Here is a 14,909-nt window from a genome sequence, read left to right on the forward strand (position 1 = left end):
GACGACTCGCGGTTCTCCTCTGAAACACGCAAGGCCAATCGTGCGTCGCCCCTGCAGGGCTGCCGGCCTCATTTCGGCTCTGGCACGGGCTGATTCAGTCCGAGACCACGGTGCTCACTCACTCACTCACCGCAATCAGCGCTTTACCTGAGTGAGCCACCCAGCAGTCCGGTCCTGCGAGATCCATAAAGATGCCCGATAACCGAAATGGCCAAACACACCTGCATCCCAATACTTATTTTACCAGGAATCTGGGTCTATCATCTGGAACTGGGGCTAAAAATTTCAGGGTATTTTACTTTGAAAGTGTCTTTCAAGAGCGTTTGGGCTCTGAAACCAAGCAGGCCTAACTATAGACCTAAAAATACCGCTTGGGCACAAGAGCACAAATCTGAATAATGTTTGAAAGACCAAAGACTCTGGCTGCTAGATACAGTATGTCCCCAAGCCTGGAGCACGTCCATCTTAGCCATTGTTATCTCTCTCTGTCAAGTGTTCTTTCTCTCTCTCTCTCCTCTTTCTCTCTCCCTGTCAGTCTATTCTCTGAGTGTCTCCTTATCTCCCTCCTTCCACCCGTTCCCTTCTCAACTCTCTCCATCTGTTCCCTCCCTTCCCTCTCTATCTTTTTTCTTATTTTTGTTTATTTCTTTCTTGTGGTTGATTTGGTTTTTTTTGATACAGGTAAACTTTATGACAGCTCTGTGTGACAGCAAGATGACAGAGAAAGCCGCTTTTAAAAGTCAAAAGGTCTCCTTCTCTCCCTCCTTTCATTTCTCTGCCTTGTGTCTCCCTCTCTTTCTCTTTTCCCTCGTCTCTCTCTCTATTTCCCCCTTCCTCACACAGCGACGGGCCATCTCGGATCAGTCCAGCCGATGTGTTGAGTGTCTGGTGGGATTTTTCTCTGTGTGTGCTGGATTCGTTTTCCCCAGGCTGAGCTCTAAAGCCCATTCTAACATCACACCCATAATCCGAGCACAGCGCGTGCATGCCGCTGGCACACCACTAGGGGGCGACGCTCGGCCACCACAAGCACAGTCCTCCTGGGAAATCACACGCGTGAAGCACGGATGCCTGCGCGAATCATTTGGATTAATTCTGGATTTCTCCATTGCTATGAAGCAGTTTGACGTGCCTCATAGGGAAGGCTACGTAAGAGAGGGAGGACACTGACCCAGGGTCAGTGCTTGAGTTGGGAACAGGGTGAACCCGTCAACAACACCCCCACCCCCATCTTCCTCAAACCGCCATGTGTCTCACTCCTTCCTCATCCTCACTGACTCTTTATCATCAGTGTTCTGCATTGTTACCCCCCCCCCCCCCCCCCCCCCCCTCAGCTCACCTTCTCTCTGCACCTGGGCGATCTTCTCCTGCACACTGTCAGCGTTCTCTACCAGCTGCCTGTGAGCCGAGATCATCTGAGAGAAACAAACACACACAGTCAGAGCCACACACACACACTGTCAGAACCACACACACACACACTCACACACTGTCAGAACCACACACACACACACTCACACACTGTCAGAACCACACACACACACACTCACACACTGTCAGAACCACACACACACTCACACACTGTCAGAACCACACACACACTCACACACTATCAGAACCACACTCACACACACACACACATTGTCAGAACCACACTCACACACATACTATCAGAACCACACATACACTCACACACACACACACACACAGTCAGAACCACACACACACTGTCAGAACCACACACACTTACTATCAGAACCACACACACACACACTGTCAGAACCACACACACTTACTATCAGAACCACACACACACACACTGTCAGAACCACACACACTCACACACAGTCACTGTCAGAACCACACACAGTCAGAACCAGGGGTCGGGCCTTTTGGGTGGGGTCAGAGTGTTTTTGGGTGGGGTCAGAGTGTTTTTGGGTGGGCTCAGGGTGTTTTTGGGTGGGCTCAGAGTGTTTTTGGGTGGGCTCAGAGTGTGTTTGGGTGGGCTCAGAGTGTTTTTGGGTGGGGTCAGAGTGTTTTTGGGTGGGCTCAGAGTGTTTTTGGGTGGGCTCAGAGTGTTTTTGGGTGTTTTTGGGTGGGGTCAGAGTGTTTTTGGGTGGGGTCAGAGTGTGTTTGGGTGGGCTCAGAGTGTTTTTGGGTGGGCTCAGAGTGTGTTTGGGTGGGCTCAGAGTGTGTTTGGGTGGGGTCTGGCCTTTTGGGTGGGCTCAGAGTGTTTTTGGGTGGGGTCAGAGTGTGTTTGGATGGGCTCAGAGTGTGTTTGGGTGGGCTCAGAGTGTGTTTGGGTGGGCTCTGTGTTTTTGGGTGGGGTCAGAGTGTGTTTGGGTGGGCTCAGAGTGTTTTTGGGTGGGGTCGGGGCACATTCAGCTCCGCATTCCAGCGCTTCCAGAACGTTCCGGCTGGAAAAGGCATTCCGGGGACCGGCCGTTCCCAGTCCGGTCCGGAGGGGCAGCGTTTCGTACCCGGGTCCGCCCCGCTGTTCCCAGAGCCGGGATATTTATAACCCTGCCGCAGGACGGCCGAGCCCGGGCCCAACACAGGCCGGAGAGTCCCAGCGTCCGGGAAGCTACAGAGACCCAGCGCCCGGGAAGCTACAGACACTGAATGAGAGTGTGTGTGTGTGTGTGTGTGTGTTTGTGTGTGCATGTGGTGTGTGTGTGTGTGTGTGTGAGTGTGTCTGCGTGTGGTACGTGTGTGTGTGGTGTTTGTGAGTGTGTATGTGTATGTATGTGTGTGTGTGTGTATGGTATGTGTGAGTGTGTGTGTGTGTATGTATGTGTGTGTGTGTGTATGGTATGTGTGTGGTGTGTATGGTATGTGTGAGTGTGTGTGTAGGTGTGTGTGTGCGTGTGGTACGTGTGTGTGTGTGCGTGTGTGTGTGTGTGTGTGCATCCATGCGAGGGCTTATCGCCGTTTATTGCGCTGAAAGCAGCTCTCTGAACATCACCCCTCACGGCATCCATTACTACACTCACCGCCCTCGCCATGTTCCGCTCTCACGTGAAAGAGCAGAAACGAGAGAGCTGCCAAGAGACAGAGAGACGGAGAAAGTGTGTGTGTGTGTGTGTACTATCTGTGTGTGCACGTGCGCGTGTGTGTGTGTGTGTACTGCACTCTGAGGATCCTCAGGCCTGTGCAGCAGTCAGACGGTGGAGTGTTTGTGGGTCGGCCGCGGCGCTGGGATGAGTGAGGGAGCCGGCGCTGCTGCAGGGTGTTCATTAAAAGCACCGGGGTTAGGAGTTCAGTGCAGGGAACCCGCGTTACCCCCTGAGCGTGACTGGCAGCCGCGACAGCCAATGGGAAGCCAGGACAGGAGGGGGGGGCGTTTACCGTGTCGTAGGCGCTGAGCAGCTTGCGGGTGCCGTCGGGCAGGGGGCCCAGCGGCTCCAGACAGGGGTACCCCTCCCTCATGGCCAGGCTGGCCCCCAGCGGCCCCTCGGGAGTCTGCAGCCGAGTGGTCAGGCTCTGGATGCACTGCTTCAGCTTGGCCACCGGGGGGAGCCCACACTGCTCTTTGAAATGTACCGTGGCATTCTGCGGGGAGGAGACATGCATCACACACAGGTCATAACAACACCTCCAACACACGCACACACACACACACACACACATCGTTTTACAAACTGAGAAGCCCCAGTAACATATATAAGACACTAGGCAATATATTCGAAGACAGGAAATACTCTAAGACTCCTCTACAAACAGGAAATGACACGTTGATTGCCATCTCTATGGGTTTATTACACAAACATTCCCAGCAGCAGCAGCTGCAGCTGTTCTCCACGCGAGAGAGCTGAGACTGACAATTGGGGAGCCCAACCTGTCCCTCACTGGGGTGGCAGTCACAAACTGTGTGTGTGTGTGTGTGTGTCTGCGTGCGCATGCGTGCATGCATGTGTGAGTGTGTGTATGTGTGCATGTATGTGTGTGCAAGTGCGTGCATGTGTGTGTGTGCGCATGTGTGCGTGTGTGAGAAAGAATGTGAGCAATCAGTTTGGGAGCTGCATGTATTGGGTCAGTGAGACTCGGCTGTGAAGGCTATTATGTTACTGACTGTCATGGAGACAGTCACAATAATGAGCTGGGCAGAGGAAGACCCAGGTGGAGAGAGAGAGAGAGAGCGAGAGAGAGGGAGGGGGGGAGTGAGAGAGCGAGGGAGAGAGAGGGAGAGGGGGAGTGAAAGAGAGAGGGTGAGAACAAGACAGTTGACCTCAAATCTCTATAGGAGGGAGTGCCAGTCGCAAAAAACAAAATATGAAACAAAAAATACAATTTTGGAAATGTGTGTGTGTGTGCATGTGTGTGTGTACGTGCCTGTGCATGTGTGCGTGCGCACGTATGTGTGTGTGTGAATGCGCGTGCGCGCGTGTGTGTGCCTGTGCATGTGTGCGTGCGCGCGTGTGTGTGTGTGTGTCCGTGTATGAGCAGCTGAGCCTCTCGGATGCATTAATGCGCACTACGAAGCACAGAGATAAGCTGAGCGGATCTGAGACGGTTCTGACGGTGTTTATATTTAACTGACTGTGATACGAGTTCTAGGAGTGAACCAGTGTTGGTGCGCACAGCCAGTCAGCTCGTTTAGCCAGGGCACTAAACTTAGTTTAGTGGAAACCAAAACCCACACACTCACACACCAGCCCTCTAGGACTGGAACTGCCCACCCCTGACTGAAGCCATGTAAAAAAAAGGCCAGGTAAATGATTTGTGCTGCATATTGTAGTGTACTGCATAGTGTAGTACACTCTGTACCGTAGTGTACTTAATAGTGCACTCTGCTGCATACTGTAGTACACTGCCTAGTATGCTCTCTACTGTAGTGTACTCAATAGTGTAGTATACACTCTATGGTTGTGAAATGTACAGTGTAGGGAACTCCTACGGTATACTGCATGGTATACTGTGTTGTACAGTGTAGTGTATGTGGCAGTAAGGTGGAGCTGGAAGTTCAGAAGCCCAGATTGACCCTTGACCCCCTTGACCCTTGACCCCTCTGACCTGCGCGTCCTCCCGCAGGTCGGCGGCCTCCCGGAGCGGCGCCCCCGCGGGGCGGAAGGTGTCGTCCAGCGCCCTGACGCCCGTGTTGCGCAGGGTGACGTACTCCCGCCCCCGCCGCGCCCCCCTCCTGACGGACAGCCCCCGCCGGTGCGCCTTGCCCCCGCCCCGGCGGTTGGTGACGGCCACGTGGACGAACAGGCTGGCGTGGGGGAGGGGCTCGCCGGAGGCGTCCAGCAGCGGCACGTTGCGGTAGCCGGGCTGCAGGCACTCGAACGCCACACTGTACTGGCCAATGAAATCGTCCCCGATGTAGTCATCGTCCAATACCACGAAGCGCAGCAGGGCCAGCTCCGGCATGTTCACCTGAGAGGGGAGAGGAGGGAGGGGCGGGGTCAGCTCTACACACACAGACGCACGTACGCACACACGCACACTCAGACACACACACAAACACACACACACACACACATAAAGACACACACACACACATAAAGACACGCACACTCAGACACACACACACACGCACACACACACACACACACTCAGACACACACACACACGCACACACACACACGCACACTCAGACACACACACACACACACACACACTCAGACACACACACACACACACACACACTCAGACACACACACACACACACACACACTCAGACACAATCATTCCTCCTTTTGGGGCCTGAAAAAATCCATCAAGGCAGCATTTCTAAATTCCTAAAAACATTTGCTTAGGTTTTGCTCATTCCCCAGGCTGTATATAAACAAACAAACAGCCCAGTGTTATATTTGTAATGCCCACCCACCCTTTTTTTCAAATCCAATATACGTCTACTCGTATAAAATAATACAGCCATGCATGAGCACACACTCACAGACACACACACACACACGCACACACACACAGGAAAGGCAGCAAACACAAATAGCATGCACGCCAGTGATGCGGAACAGCTACACCCACGCAGGGGAGGTGGGAGCTAGCTAAGACTGATGCTAACGCTAACGCTAAAGCTGATGCAGGTCAGCGAGCACATGCATGGTGCTCAGAGCAGAACGCGTTCACAGGCTCTAACAAGGGAACCAGCGGGAGAATACGCACTGAGCATGCTCACACTGAGAGTAACCTTTTACCCAACACACACACACACACACGTTTACACGCACACATACACACACACACGTTTACACGCACACATACACACATACACACACCCACACACACACACACGTGCACACACACGCACGCACACATATACACACACACACGAGTTTGGGTTCTGCTGTGACAAAACACGTTGGGTGAAAAGGCCATGTCAGCAGCATGGAATAAACACTGGGGATTGTGGGAAGGTGGAGGGGAGAGGGGAGAGGGGGGCGCCTGCCTGTCACAGCCCCACCGGGGACCAATGAGAGTGAGCGCTCAGTCCAGGGGGTTGGGCCAGAGCTCAGCAAGGTCTCCCCCCCTCCTGTGAGTTATAATTGGTGCATCCACCTGAGGCGGGGTTTCCCCCCTACTGTGAGTTATAATTGGTGCATCCACCTGAGGCGTTCTCCAGCTGGGAGGGAAATCCGTCAGCATGCGGCTTTAAAAAGCATCTCCCAGGAGCGGGAGGCTCACGGCCGCCACTAGCATCAGACAACACCCCCCGCAGTAATGCGCATGGTACAGTCCGCCCCATTGAACCCTAAAGGCATAACTGGCGGAACGAGCCACTCAGTCCTACTAATGGGGGGAGAAATCAAAGAGTGCGGCTGCATCTGCAAACTTGGGCATTCAGACGGTGTCCGTCCGTCCGTCAGTCAGTCAGTCAGAGACGCGTACGTGAGCGTCTGCGTGTCTGGGAGCCGCGCGAGAGCGAGAGAGAGAGAGAGAGAGAGAGAGAGAGAGAGAGAGAGAACACGCTCCACGCCCCCACACGACCGCTAACGCTGGAGCGCGATGCGGAGGAGCCCGCTGCCGCTCTCCCAGCCATTCCGCCAACGTTGGCGGTTAAAAATAAATTCTCTCGTTAACCTTTTTGGGGCCGAATGACTGACTGGGTAACGGCGCTTTAGTGCATCAGAGAGGAGACGGCGGGTTTTATGTGCGGCAGGGTCGGCGTCTCACTGAATGAAGCCGCCATTAGCGCCCGGCGCTCGCAGGCCGACCCGCGTTCGACCCGCCGCTCGTCCCTTCCCGCCGCGCGCGCCAGCGAGCGCAAGGTCACGCAGAGGTCAGCCGCGCTGTTTGTTTGTTTGTACGGTGTGTTTGTGCGGTTTTTGTGTTTGTTTTTGCTGGAAAGCGCGGGCGCCAGCATGTTCCGCTCTACTTCCTTCCCCCGCTCCGCCACGCGGTGATCACCGGGCCCCACCACGCGCGGGAGAAACCCGACCCAGCGCACCCCGCCCGGCTCACAACCCGACCCAGCGCACCCCGCCCGGCCCAGCGCACCCCGCCCGGCCCCTCTCCGGTTACACCCCTGTCCCGTGTGACGTGGGGCTCGTTTTCAGGGACGCCCCCGCGGGTTCGAGTGCCCGGCGCTTTTGTGGAACCCCCCTCCACCAAAACAGGCCATGTATGGCATGGCAACCTCACATTTAAGTGAGTATCCCATACAGCAACTGAACATAGTGAACATACACTGTTAACATAAAATATGTTACAAATATATTCCAATGCTTATTGAAACTTGCAACTGTATATGGTACAACATGTTGCCACTTTCAGATATTGCAATATATTTCATGAAAAATGTGTCATTACATTTTCCAAAAAGTCCACATATATTGCAATATATTGCAGTATGTATATTGCAGTATATTTCATATTAAATGTAAAGGGATGGTAAATACAGTAAATAACTGTAAAGATGCTCAGATGGAGGTCAGGTGTGGAGCTGCAGCTCCTGCTTCCTCAGTCCCCTAACTGCAGAAGGAGCGGGGGGCGCGGCCGGTCAGGTGAGCTCACCTGGAACTCGAAGGTCTCGTCGAAGAGCGGGTCGTCCTGGTTCTGCGCGGCGGTGCGCGTGCGCTGCTCGGCGCAGTCGGCGGGCACGCCGTGCAGCTCCAGCACCACGTACGGGTCGATGACCTCGCCCTTGGACCCGGAGCCCTGCGGTTTCGGGAGCCCGTGGGCACCGATGACCTTCACCCGCAGCGTCTGGGCGGGCACGCCGGGCACGCAGCCCTGGGTGCGGGCGCTGAAGTAGGACACCTCCTCGCGCATCACGGCCGGGCGCAGCACGTAGCCGCAGCCGCCGTTCTGCGCGAAGCGCGCCCGGTGCAGGTCCAGCATCGCGCCCGCCGTCTGCTGGTTGAGCGCCACCAGCTGGCAGCCGCCGCGCCAGCAGCCCTGCGGGTTGGGGTTGCTGGAGTCCAGCCGCACGGAGCTGGGCCGCACCCGGGTCAGCGTGCGCTTGGTGAAGCCCACCAGCTCCTCCGGCGCCTCGTTGGCCAGCCGGCCCGCCTCGCCCTCGCCGAGCGAGCACAGCGTCCAGAAGGGCGGGTCCTGGGGGGCGGGGCTGCCGGGGGTCCCGGGCGGGGAGCCCTGCGGCTGCGGGGACCGCTGCGCGTAGAAGAGGCGGCTGCCGGTTCTGGCCACGCCCACCAGGGCGGAGAGTTCGCGGCGGAGGCGGAGCCTGCGGGGCTGGGGGGGCGGCGGCACCACCAGGACCACGCCCAGCTCCTCCTCCCCGGGGATGGTCATGCGCCGGCCCGCCAGGGGCCCGCCCCCGCCGATCTCCTCCTCGTCCTCGGACACCTCCCCCTCCGACCCCTCCTCCTCCGGGGGGAGCTTCTTGCCCACCAGCAGCACCCGGCCCTTGAGCTGCTCGGGGCTGGGGGGCGGGGGGGCGCACGGGCGGGCCCTGTGCGGGGGCTCGGGGACGTACAGGCGGGGCCCGAAGGCCTTGCGCAGGTGCTGGGCCAGCGTGACCTGCTGGGGGGGGCTGCAGTGCTGGCACAGGTACAGCAGCAGCGGGTACTCCGAGGTCAGGAAGGCGTACTTGTTGATGACCTCCAGGGCGCTGCGCAGGGTGACGGGGGGCGGGTGGTGGTGGTGGTGGTGGTGGTGGAGCTGCGGGCCGGGGCTGTGCTCCACCCCCAGCAGGGGCTCCCCGTCCGGCCCGTCGGTCACCCCCAGCTCCAGGCAGCGGCACCCCCCCTGCAGGGCCCGCGTCAGCCCCCCCAGGTCGGCGCGCCCGTGCACCTGGTCCTCCAGCAGGTAGGACCGGTACGAGGCGCTGACGTAGTAGTGCGGGAGGGGCAGGCTCATGTCCTGGCACACGCGCTGGTGCTCGGGGTCGAACAGCTGGCACTCGGCCGACTGCAGGTAGCGGGCGAAGCCGTCCAGGCCCAGCAGGCCGCGCTCGCGGCCCGCGTCCGAGGGCTCGAACCGCCGCACCACGTCCAGGCAGCCCTCGGCCGTGGCCTGCGACAGGCCCTGCTCCGTCTCCAGGAACAGCCGCAGGTCCTGCGCGTCCAGGCACTCCCGGTCCTTGGACAGCTGCACCAGCAGGAAGTAGACGTCGGGGCGGGTGCACAGCTCGCAGTACGCCTCCTGGAACTCCTCCAGCGTCACGTGGGACGTCAGCTTCTCCTTGCTGCGCTGGATCTCCTTGAACCGGAGACGCACCTGGAGGGCGGGAGCGGGAACAGAGAGAGAGAGAGGGAAGGGGATATCACAGAGTGGACAGAGGATGTGTAAATTGTGTGAAGAAGATACGGTACCCAAATTTCTTTTGTGATTAATGTCTTTTTTTAAATGTTAAATATCATGTTGTTTTATATTGACACAGTGTTACCTGCTACCTTAGTCAGGTCTCTCTCGAAAAAGAGATCCTGGATCTCAATGAGACTTCCTGGTTAAATGAAGATTAATACTGCACTAATACTAAAAAAATGTGACAGAGAAAAATGGGGGAAGTACTGGATGTAAGAGAGAGATGGAAGTTAATAGTGGATATTGCAGAAAGTGAGGACAGTGGAAAATGAGTGGGATGGGGATATGTCAGGAGGAAATGGAAGGGGATAGTGGATGTTTCAGGAGAGGGAAGGGGATAGTGGATGTTGCAGGAGAGGGAAGGGGATAGTAAATGCCGCAGAAGGAGAGGGAAGGGGATAGTGGATGTTGCAAGAGAGGGAAGGGGATAGTAAATGCTGCAGAAGGAGAGGGAAGGGGATAGTGGATGTTGCAGGAGAGGGAAGGGGATAGTGGATGTTGCAGGAGAGGGAAGGGGATAGTAAATGCTGCAGAAGGAGAGGGAAGGGGATAGTGGATGTTGCAGGAGAGGGAAGGGGATAGTAAATGCCGCAGAAGGAGAGGGAAGGGGATAGTGGATGTTGCGTGGATGTTGCAGGAGAGGGAAGGGGATAGTAAATGCCGCAGAAGGAGAGGGAAGGGGATAGTAAATGCCGCAGAAGGAGAGGGAAGGGGATAGTAAATGCCGCAGGAGAGGGAAGGGGATAGTAAATGCCGCAGAAGGAGAGGGAAGGGGATAGTGGATGTTGCGTGGATGTTGCAGGAGAGGGAAGGGGATAGTAAATGCCGCAGAAGGAGAGGGAAGGGGATAGTAAATGCCGCAGAAGGAGAGGGAAGGGGATAGTAAATGCCGCAGAAGGAGAGGGAAGGGGATAGTGGATGTTGCAGGAGAGGGAAGGGGATAGTAAATACCGCAGAAGGAGAGGGAAGGGGATAATGTATGTAATGAGAGTGGGGGAGGGGAACGGCAGAACCGAGAGATGAGGAAATAAGAGGGAAGGAGAAGAGAAAAGCTGTGAGCAAGAGGAGAGGATGGGTGAGGAGGGAGGACGGGAAGATTTGGATGTGAGAGTGTCAGATCCCCCCCCCCCCGTTGTAGCCTCAGCTGTACTGCTCTTCCTGCCCAGCCTCTCCACCTCCAGCTGTCTCTCTGGCATCTGCACCACACCACCCCTGCTTCCCCAACTCAAAGAGCAGCGCTGTCACTCCGATTTTACACCCCAGTCCCTCCAGCTCACAGCAGAGAGAGGGAGAGAGGGAGGGAGAGGGAGAGAGGGAGGCTCATCTGGGCCCAAGGCTGCCAAAACGTTGCCTGTTACCCTCGCCAAGATCGCTAACGCTGAGGTACTCTCCACACCGTGGGCGACTCTAATTATAATCGCTCGCAATATATAACAATTTTTACATAATATAATAATAACGAAGTAACACTTCAGCCCTGCAATTTCCTTCTTATAGAACGAAGAATAATTCCTATCGCACCCACATGAAAACGCAGCGAAAGGTCAGTTTGCTTTTATGAGTACAGTTTATGACAGGATTAGTGGAGATCCTTAAAGGACAGTGTTAAATTAAGATATTAAATCACCCCCTGCAGTTTATTTTGCACCTGTTGCCCTAACAGTATGACTCCTGTTCCCGCCCGAGGTGCAAGGTATCTCCTTCCCTAACAGTGTGACTCCTGTTCTTGCCCGAGGCGCAAGGTATCCCCTTCCCTAACAGTGTGACTCCTGTTCTTGCCCGAGGCGCAAGGTATCCCCTTCCCTAACAGTGTGACTCCTGTTCCTGCCTGAGGCGCAAGGTATCCCCTTCCCTAACAGTGTGACTCCTGTTCCCGCCCGAGGCGCAAGGTATCCCCTTCCCTAACAGTGTGACTCCTGTTCCCGCCCGAGGCGCAAGGTATCCCCTTCCCTAACAGTGTGACTCCTGCCCCTGCCCGAGGTGCAAGGTATCCCCTTCCCTAACAGTGTGACTCCTGCCCCTGCCCGAGGTGCAAGGTATCCCCTTCCCTAACAGTGTGACTCCTGTTCCCGCCCGAGGTGCAAGGTATCCCCTTCCCTAACAGTGTGACTCCTGTTCCCGCCCAAGGTGCAAGGTATCCCCTTCCCCACCTTGGCCTCCTTCATCCTCGGGCACAGCCTGCAGATGGTTTCCACGGCGACGTCCTCGGGCACGATGCCGTAGCCGTCCTCGTCGCCCTTGGCGAACTCGGCGGCCAGCCAGTCGGCTCGCATCCGGACGCCGGCGGCGCCGCCCTCCTCCGACCCCTCGCCGCCGCCGCCCACGCCGACCCCGCCCAGCGCCGCCGGGTGCGACAGCAGGAAGCGCAGCCCCGTCACCCAGATGTTGGCCACGTCGGCGGACAGCGCCACCAGGTCCAGCGACTCGTACCCGTCGCCGTGGATGACGGAGAAGGCGGCCTCCTCGGCCAGGTGCTCGGCGGGGCCGTGGTGCCGGAAGGTGTCGGTGCTCTTGCCGGCGCGCACCTCGCGGATGGCGGAGATGTCCAGGCGGGCGCGCTCGGCGTCCTTCTTGGACGGCTCCCAGCGCAGGCAGGCGTGCTCGGCGTCCAGCGTGTAGAAGCGGCAGTACAGCCGCGCGTTGGGCCGCACCTTGCGCAGCTCGCAGCCGCCCTGCATGAAGGCCAGGCAGTCCGCCGCGCTGCTCACCTTCCGCTCCGACGGCATGCTGCTGAACGACACCGTCTTCTTACGCCCGCCCGCCGGCTTCTGCGCCGACGGGTCCTGCAGGGGGGGGGGGAGGGGGGCGGTGGGGTAGGGGGGTGTGTGGTTAGGGCAGGGGACGGGAGGGGGGGTGTAGGGGAGGGGGAGGGGCAGGGACAGGAGGGGTAGGGGGGTGTGTGGTTAGGGCAGAGGAGGGGCGAGGGGGGGTGTAGCGGTGGGAGAGGGGTGGGGGGATTGTAGGGAAGGTGGAGGGGCAGGGGCGGGGGGGTGTAGGGGAGGGAGAGGGGCAGGGGCAGGGGGGGTGTAGGGGAGGGGGAGAGGCAGGGGCAGGGGGGGTGTAGTGTAAGGGGAGGTTTAGGACAACAGGAAAAGGAAGGGAGGGACAAAGTGCCGTAAACAAACTGCAATCATCTTTAAGGCCGTGCGACTTACACGCACAAATTATGTACATCAATTTATATACATACATACATACAGAGTGCAGTGCCAATCAGATATGACATGAAGCAATTAATATGCAGTTAAAATGCAGACTGTCTGCTCTCATTTGAGGGTGTTTATATGCATGTCAGGCCACCCATCCACAGTCCGCCATTTTAGGGAAGCAAAAGTAAATGGACAAATTTAAATAATCTGAAATACAGTCATGGTATTTAGTAACTGGCTGTAAATCCTTTGGTCTCTAGCCTGTGGAATAAAGACACAGTACAAGCACACAGTGTTGGTATTGGACGTGATATACTGTCGTCTGCATTGACAGGAAACCCTTTGCAGCGAAGACGACGATTACCAGAATAATAATAACTACAGCACAAGCTGCGCAGCACGAGTGACAGCTCTCGCCTGTCAATCAAATCCTGCGCGTGAAACGAAAAGCGCTTTCTCTTCAAGACCAGTGATTGAAAATCCGTTCTGGAGTTTTATTGTATTTTAATTATTTCCTTTTTTTGTTTTGTTCTTCTTTTCCTACCATCCACCACCCCCCCCCCAACCCCCACCACCATTCAAATTCCACTGCAAACCAAACCAGCCCCCCCCCCCGACCCCCCCCACATCTGAGCCTCAGCCAGCTGAGCAGGAATGAGTATAATTTGGCTCTGCAGAGGAAATGTCAGTGCGGATGAACAGAGTTTCCTAATAACAGGGAGCTGACATTTCCTCCGTTGACCGGGCTGCAATTATTCCGCCTTCTTCGCCACCCTCATCTTCATCACGGCGACCTCGAGTGTTTTCAGCAGCTTCCTGTGTCACTGGCCCGTTTATTGCAGCCCGTAGTTTTTTTCGCGTAAAGTTTTGACACGTTGCCAGTGGGTCGTGGAAACGTTGTGAGAACGTTGCGGGGGGTCCCGAAACCGGGGAAACGGTTAGGGTTAGGACATTTTGGGAGATGTTTAGGTGATCCTGACGCTTCGCCCTGACCCTAATCTCAGAAGGCGGTCGGGTCGGGTCGGGTCATAAATCCTGCCCTACGTGACTGAATCCCTACGCGACTGAAACGGGCTCATGATCCAGAGTCGATTGCTGCAACAGCGAAGAGAATGAGAGTCAAACTCAAGTCAGAGTCAAAGGAGTCGCTCACAATGTGGACGTGTAAAACTCGAATCAGTGTCAAAGGAGTCGCTCACAATGTGGACGTGTAAAACTCGAATCAGAGTCAAAGGAGTCGCTCACAATGTGGACGTGTAAAACTTGAATCAGAGTCAAAGGAGTCGCTCACAATGTGGACGTGTAAAACTCGAATCAGAGTCAAAGGAGTCGCTCACAATGTGGACGTGTAAAACTCGAATCAGAGTCAAAGGAGTCGCTCACAATGTGGACGTGTAAAACTTGAATCAGAGTTAAAGGAGTTGCTCACAATGTGGACGTGTAAAACTTGAATCAGAGTTAAAGGAGTTGCTCACAATGTGGACGTGTAAAACTCGAATCAGTGTCAAAGGAGTTACTCGCTGCATGGACAAGAGCATCAGGGTGGGAGTGCAGTTGGCAGACATAAAAACCGATGACGATACTTCTAAACATCTTTTCTCGGCCTGCAAACTGACATTAAGAACCTAGTCCCTCGGCACCCTGTGATGATGTCATTGCTCTGATGTGCCTTTCCCACAGAGCAGCTGTGAGCTGCGAATCCTGGAGCGCCCCGGTCTCTGCTGGGTTTTATCATTTCCATTTAATCAGCAGCCAGTTCAGGCCTTGGAAGCAAGGCGTGCGGACTCTCCAGCCAATCAGTGACTTGAATCAAGCGCTTAAGTGGCAGGGACACACACCATAAACCAGCAGCAGCAGACACAGAGGCTCTCCAGGGTTCGAGTCTGAGGCCCCTGTTCAGCCTGGCACCCTGTAATCACCAAGCCAGGAGAGAGAGAGAGAGAGAGAGAGAGAGAGAGAGAGAGAGAGAGAGAGAGAGAGAGAGAGAGAGAGAGAGAGAGAGAGAGAGAGAGAGAGAGAGAGCGAGAGAGAGAG

The 14,909-nt window shown here is 56.0% G+C and overlaps 1 protein-coding gene across 1 annotated transcript in view; it reads right to left on the reverse strand.

Annotated features, from left to right (window-relative positions):
* The window catches only part of plcl1 (phospholipase C like 1), a 56,168-nt gene that overhangs the window by 2,208 nt on the left and 39,051 nt on the right, over positions 1-14,909 (reverse strand). Inside the window, exons 2-6 of the mRNA XM_035410164.1 lie at positions 11,877-12,509; positions 7,975-9,639; positions 5,014-5,376; positions 3,349-3,552; positions 1,340-1,415 (exon numbers count right to left, since the gene is read on the reverse strand). Coding sequence (XP_035266055.1) covers positions 1,340-1,415; positions 3,349-3,552; positions 5,014-5,376; positions 7,975-9,639; positions 11,877-12,509 — 2,941 coding nt within the window. The remainder of the gene's footprint in view (positions 1-1,339; positions 1,416-3,348; positions 3,553-5,013; positions 5,377-7,974; positions 9,640-11,876; positions 12,510-14,909) is intronic.

This window comes from Anguilla anguilla, chromosome 3, assembly GCF_013347855.1.
Source record: "Anguilla anguilla isolate fAngAng1 chromosome 3, fAngAng1.pri, whole genome shotgun sequence".
In the NCBI taxonomy this organism is placed as follows: Eukaryota; Metazoa; Chordata; class Actinopteri; order Anguilliformes; family Anguillidae; genus Anguilla; species Anguilla anguilla.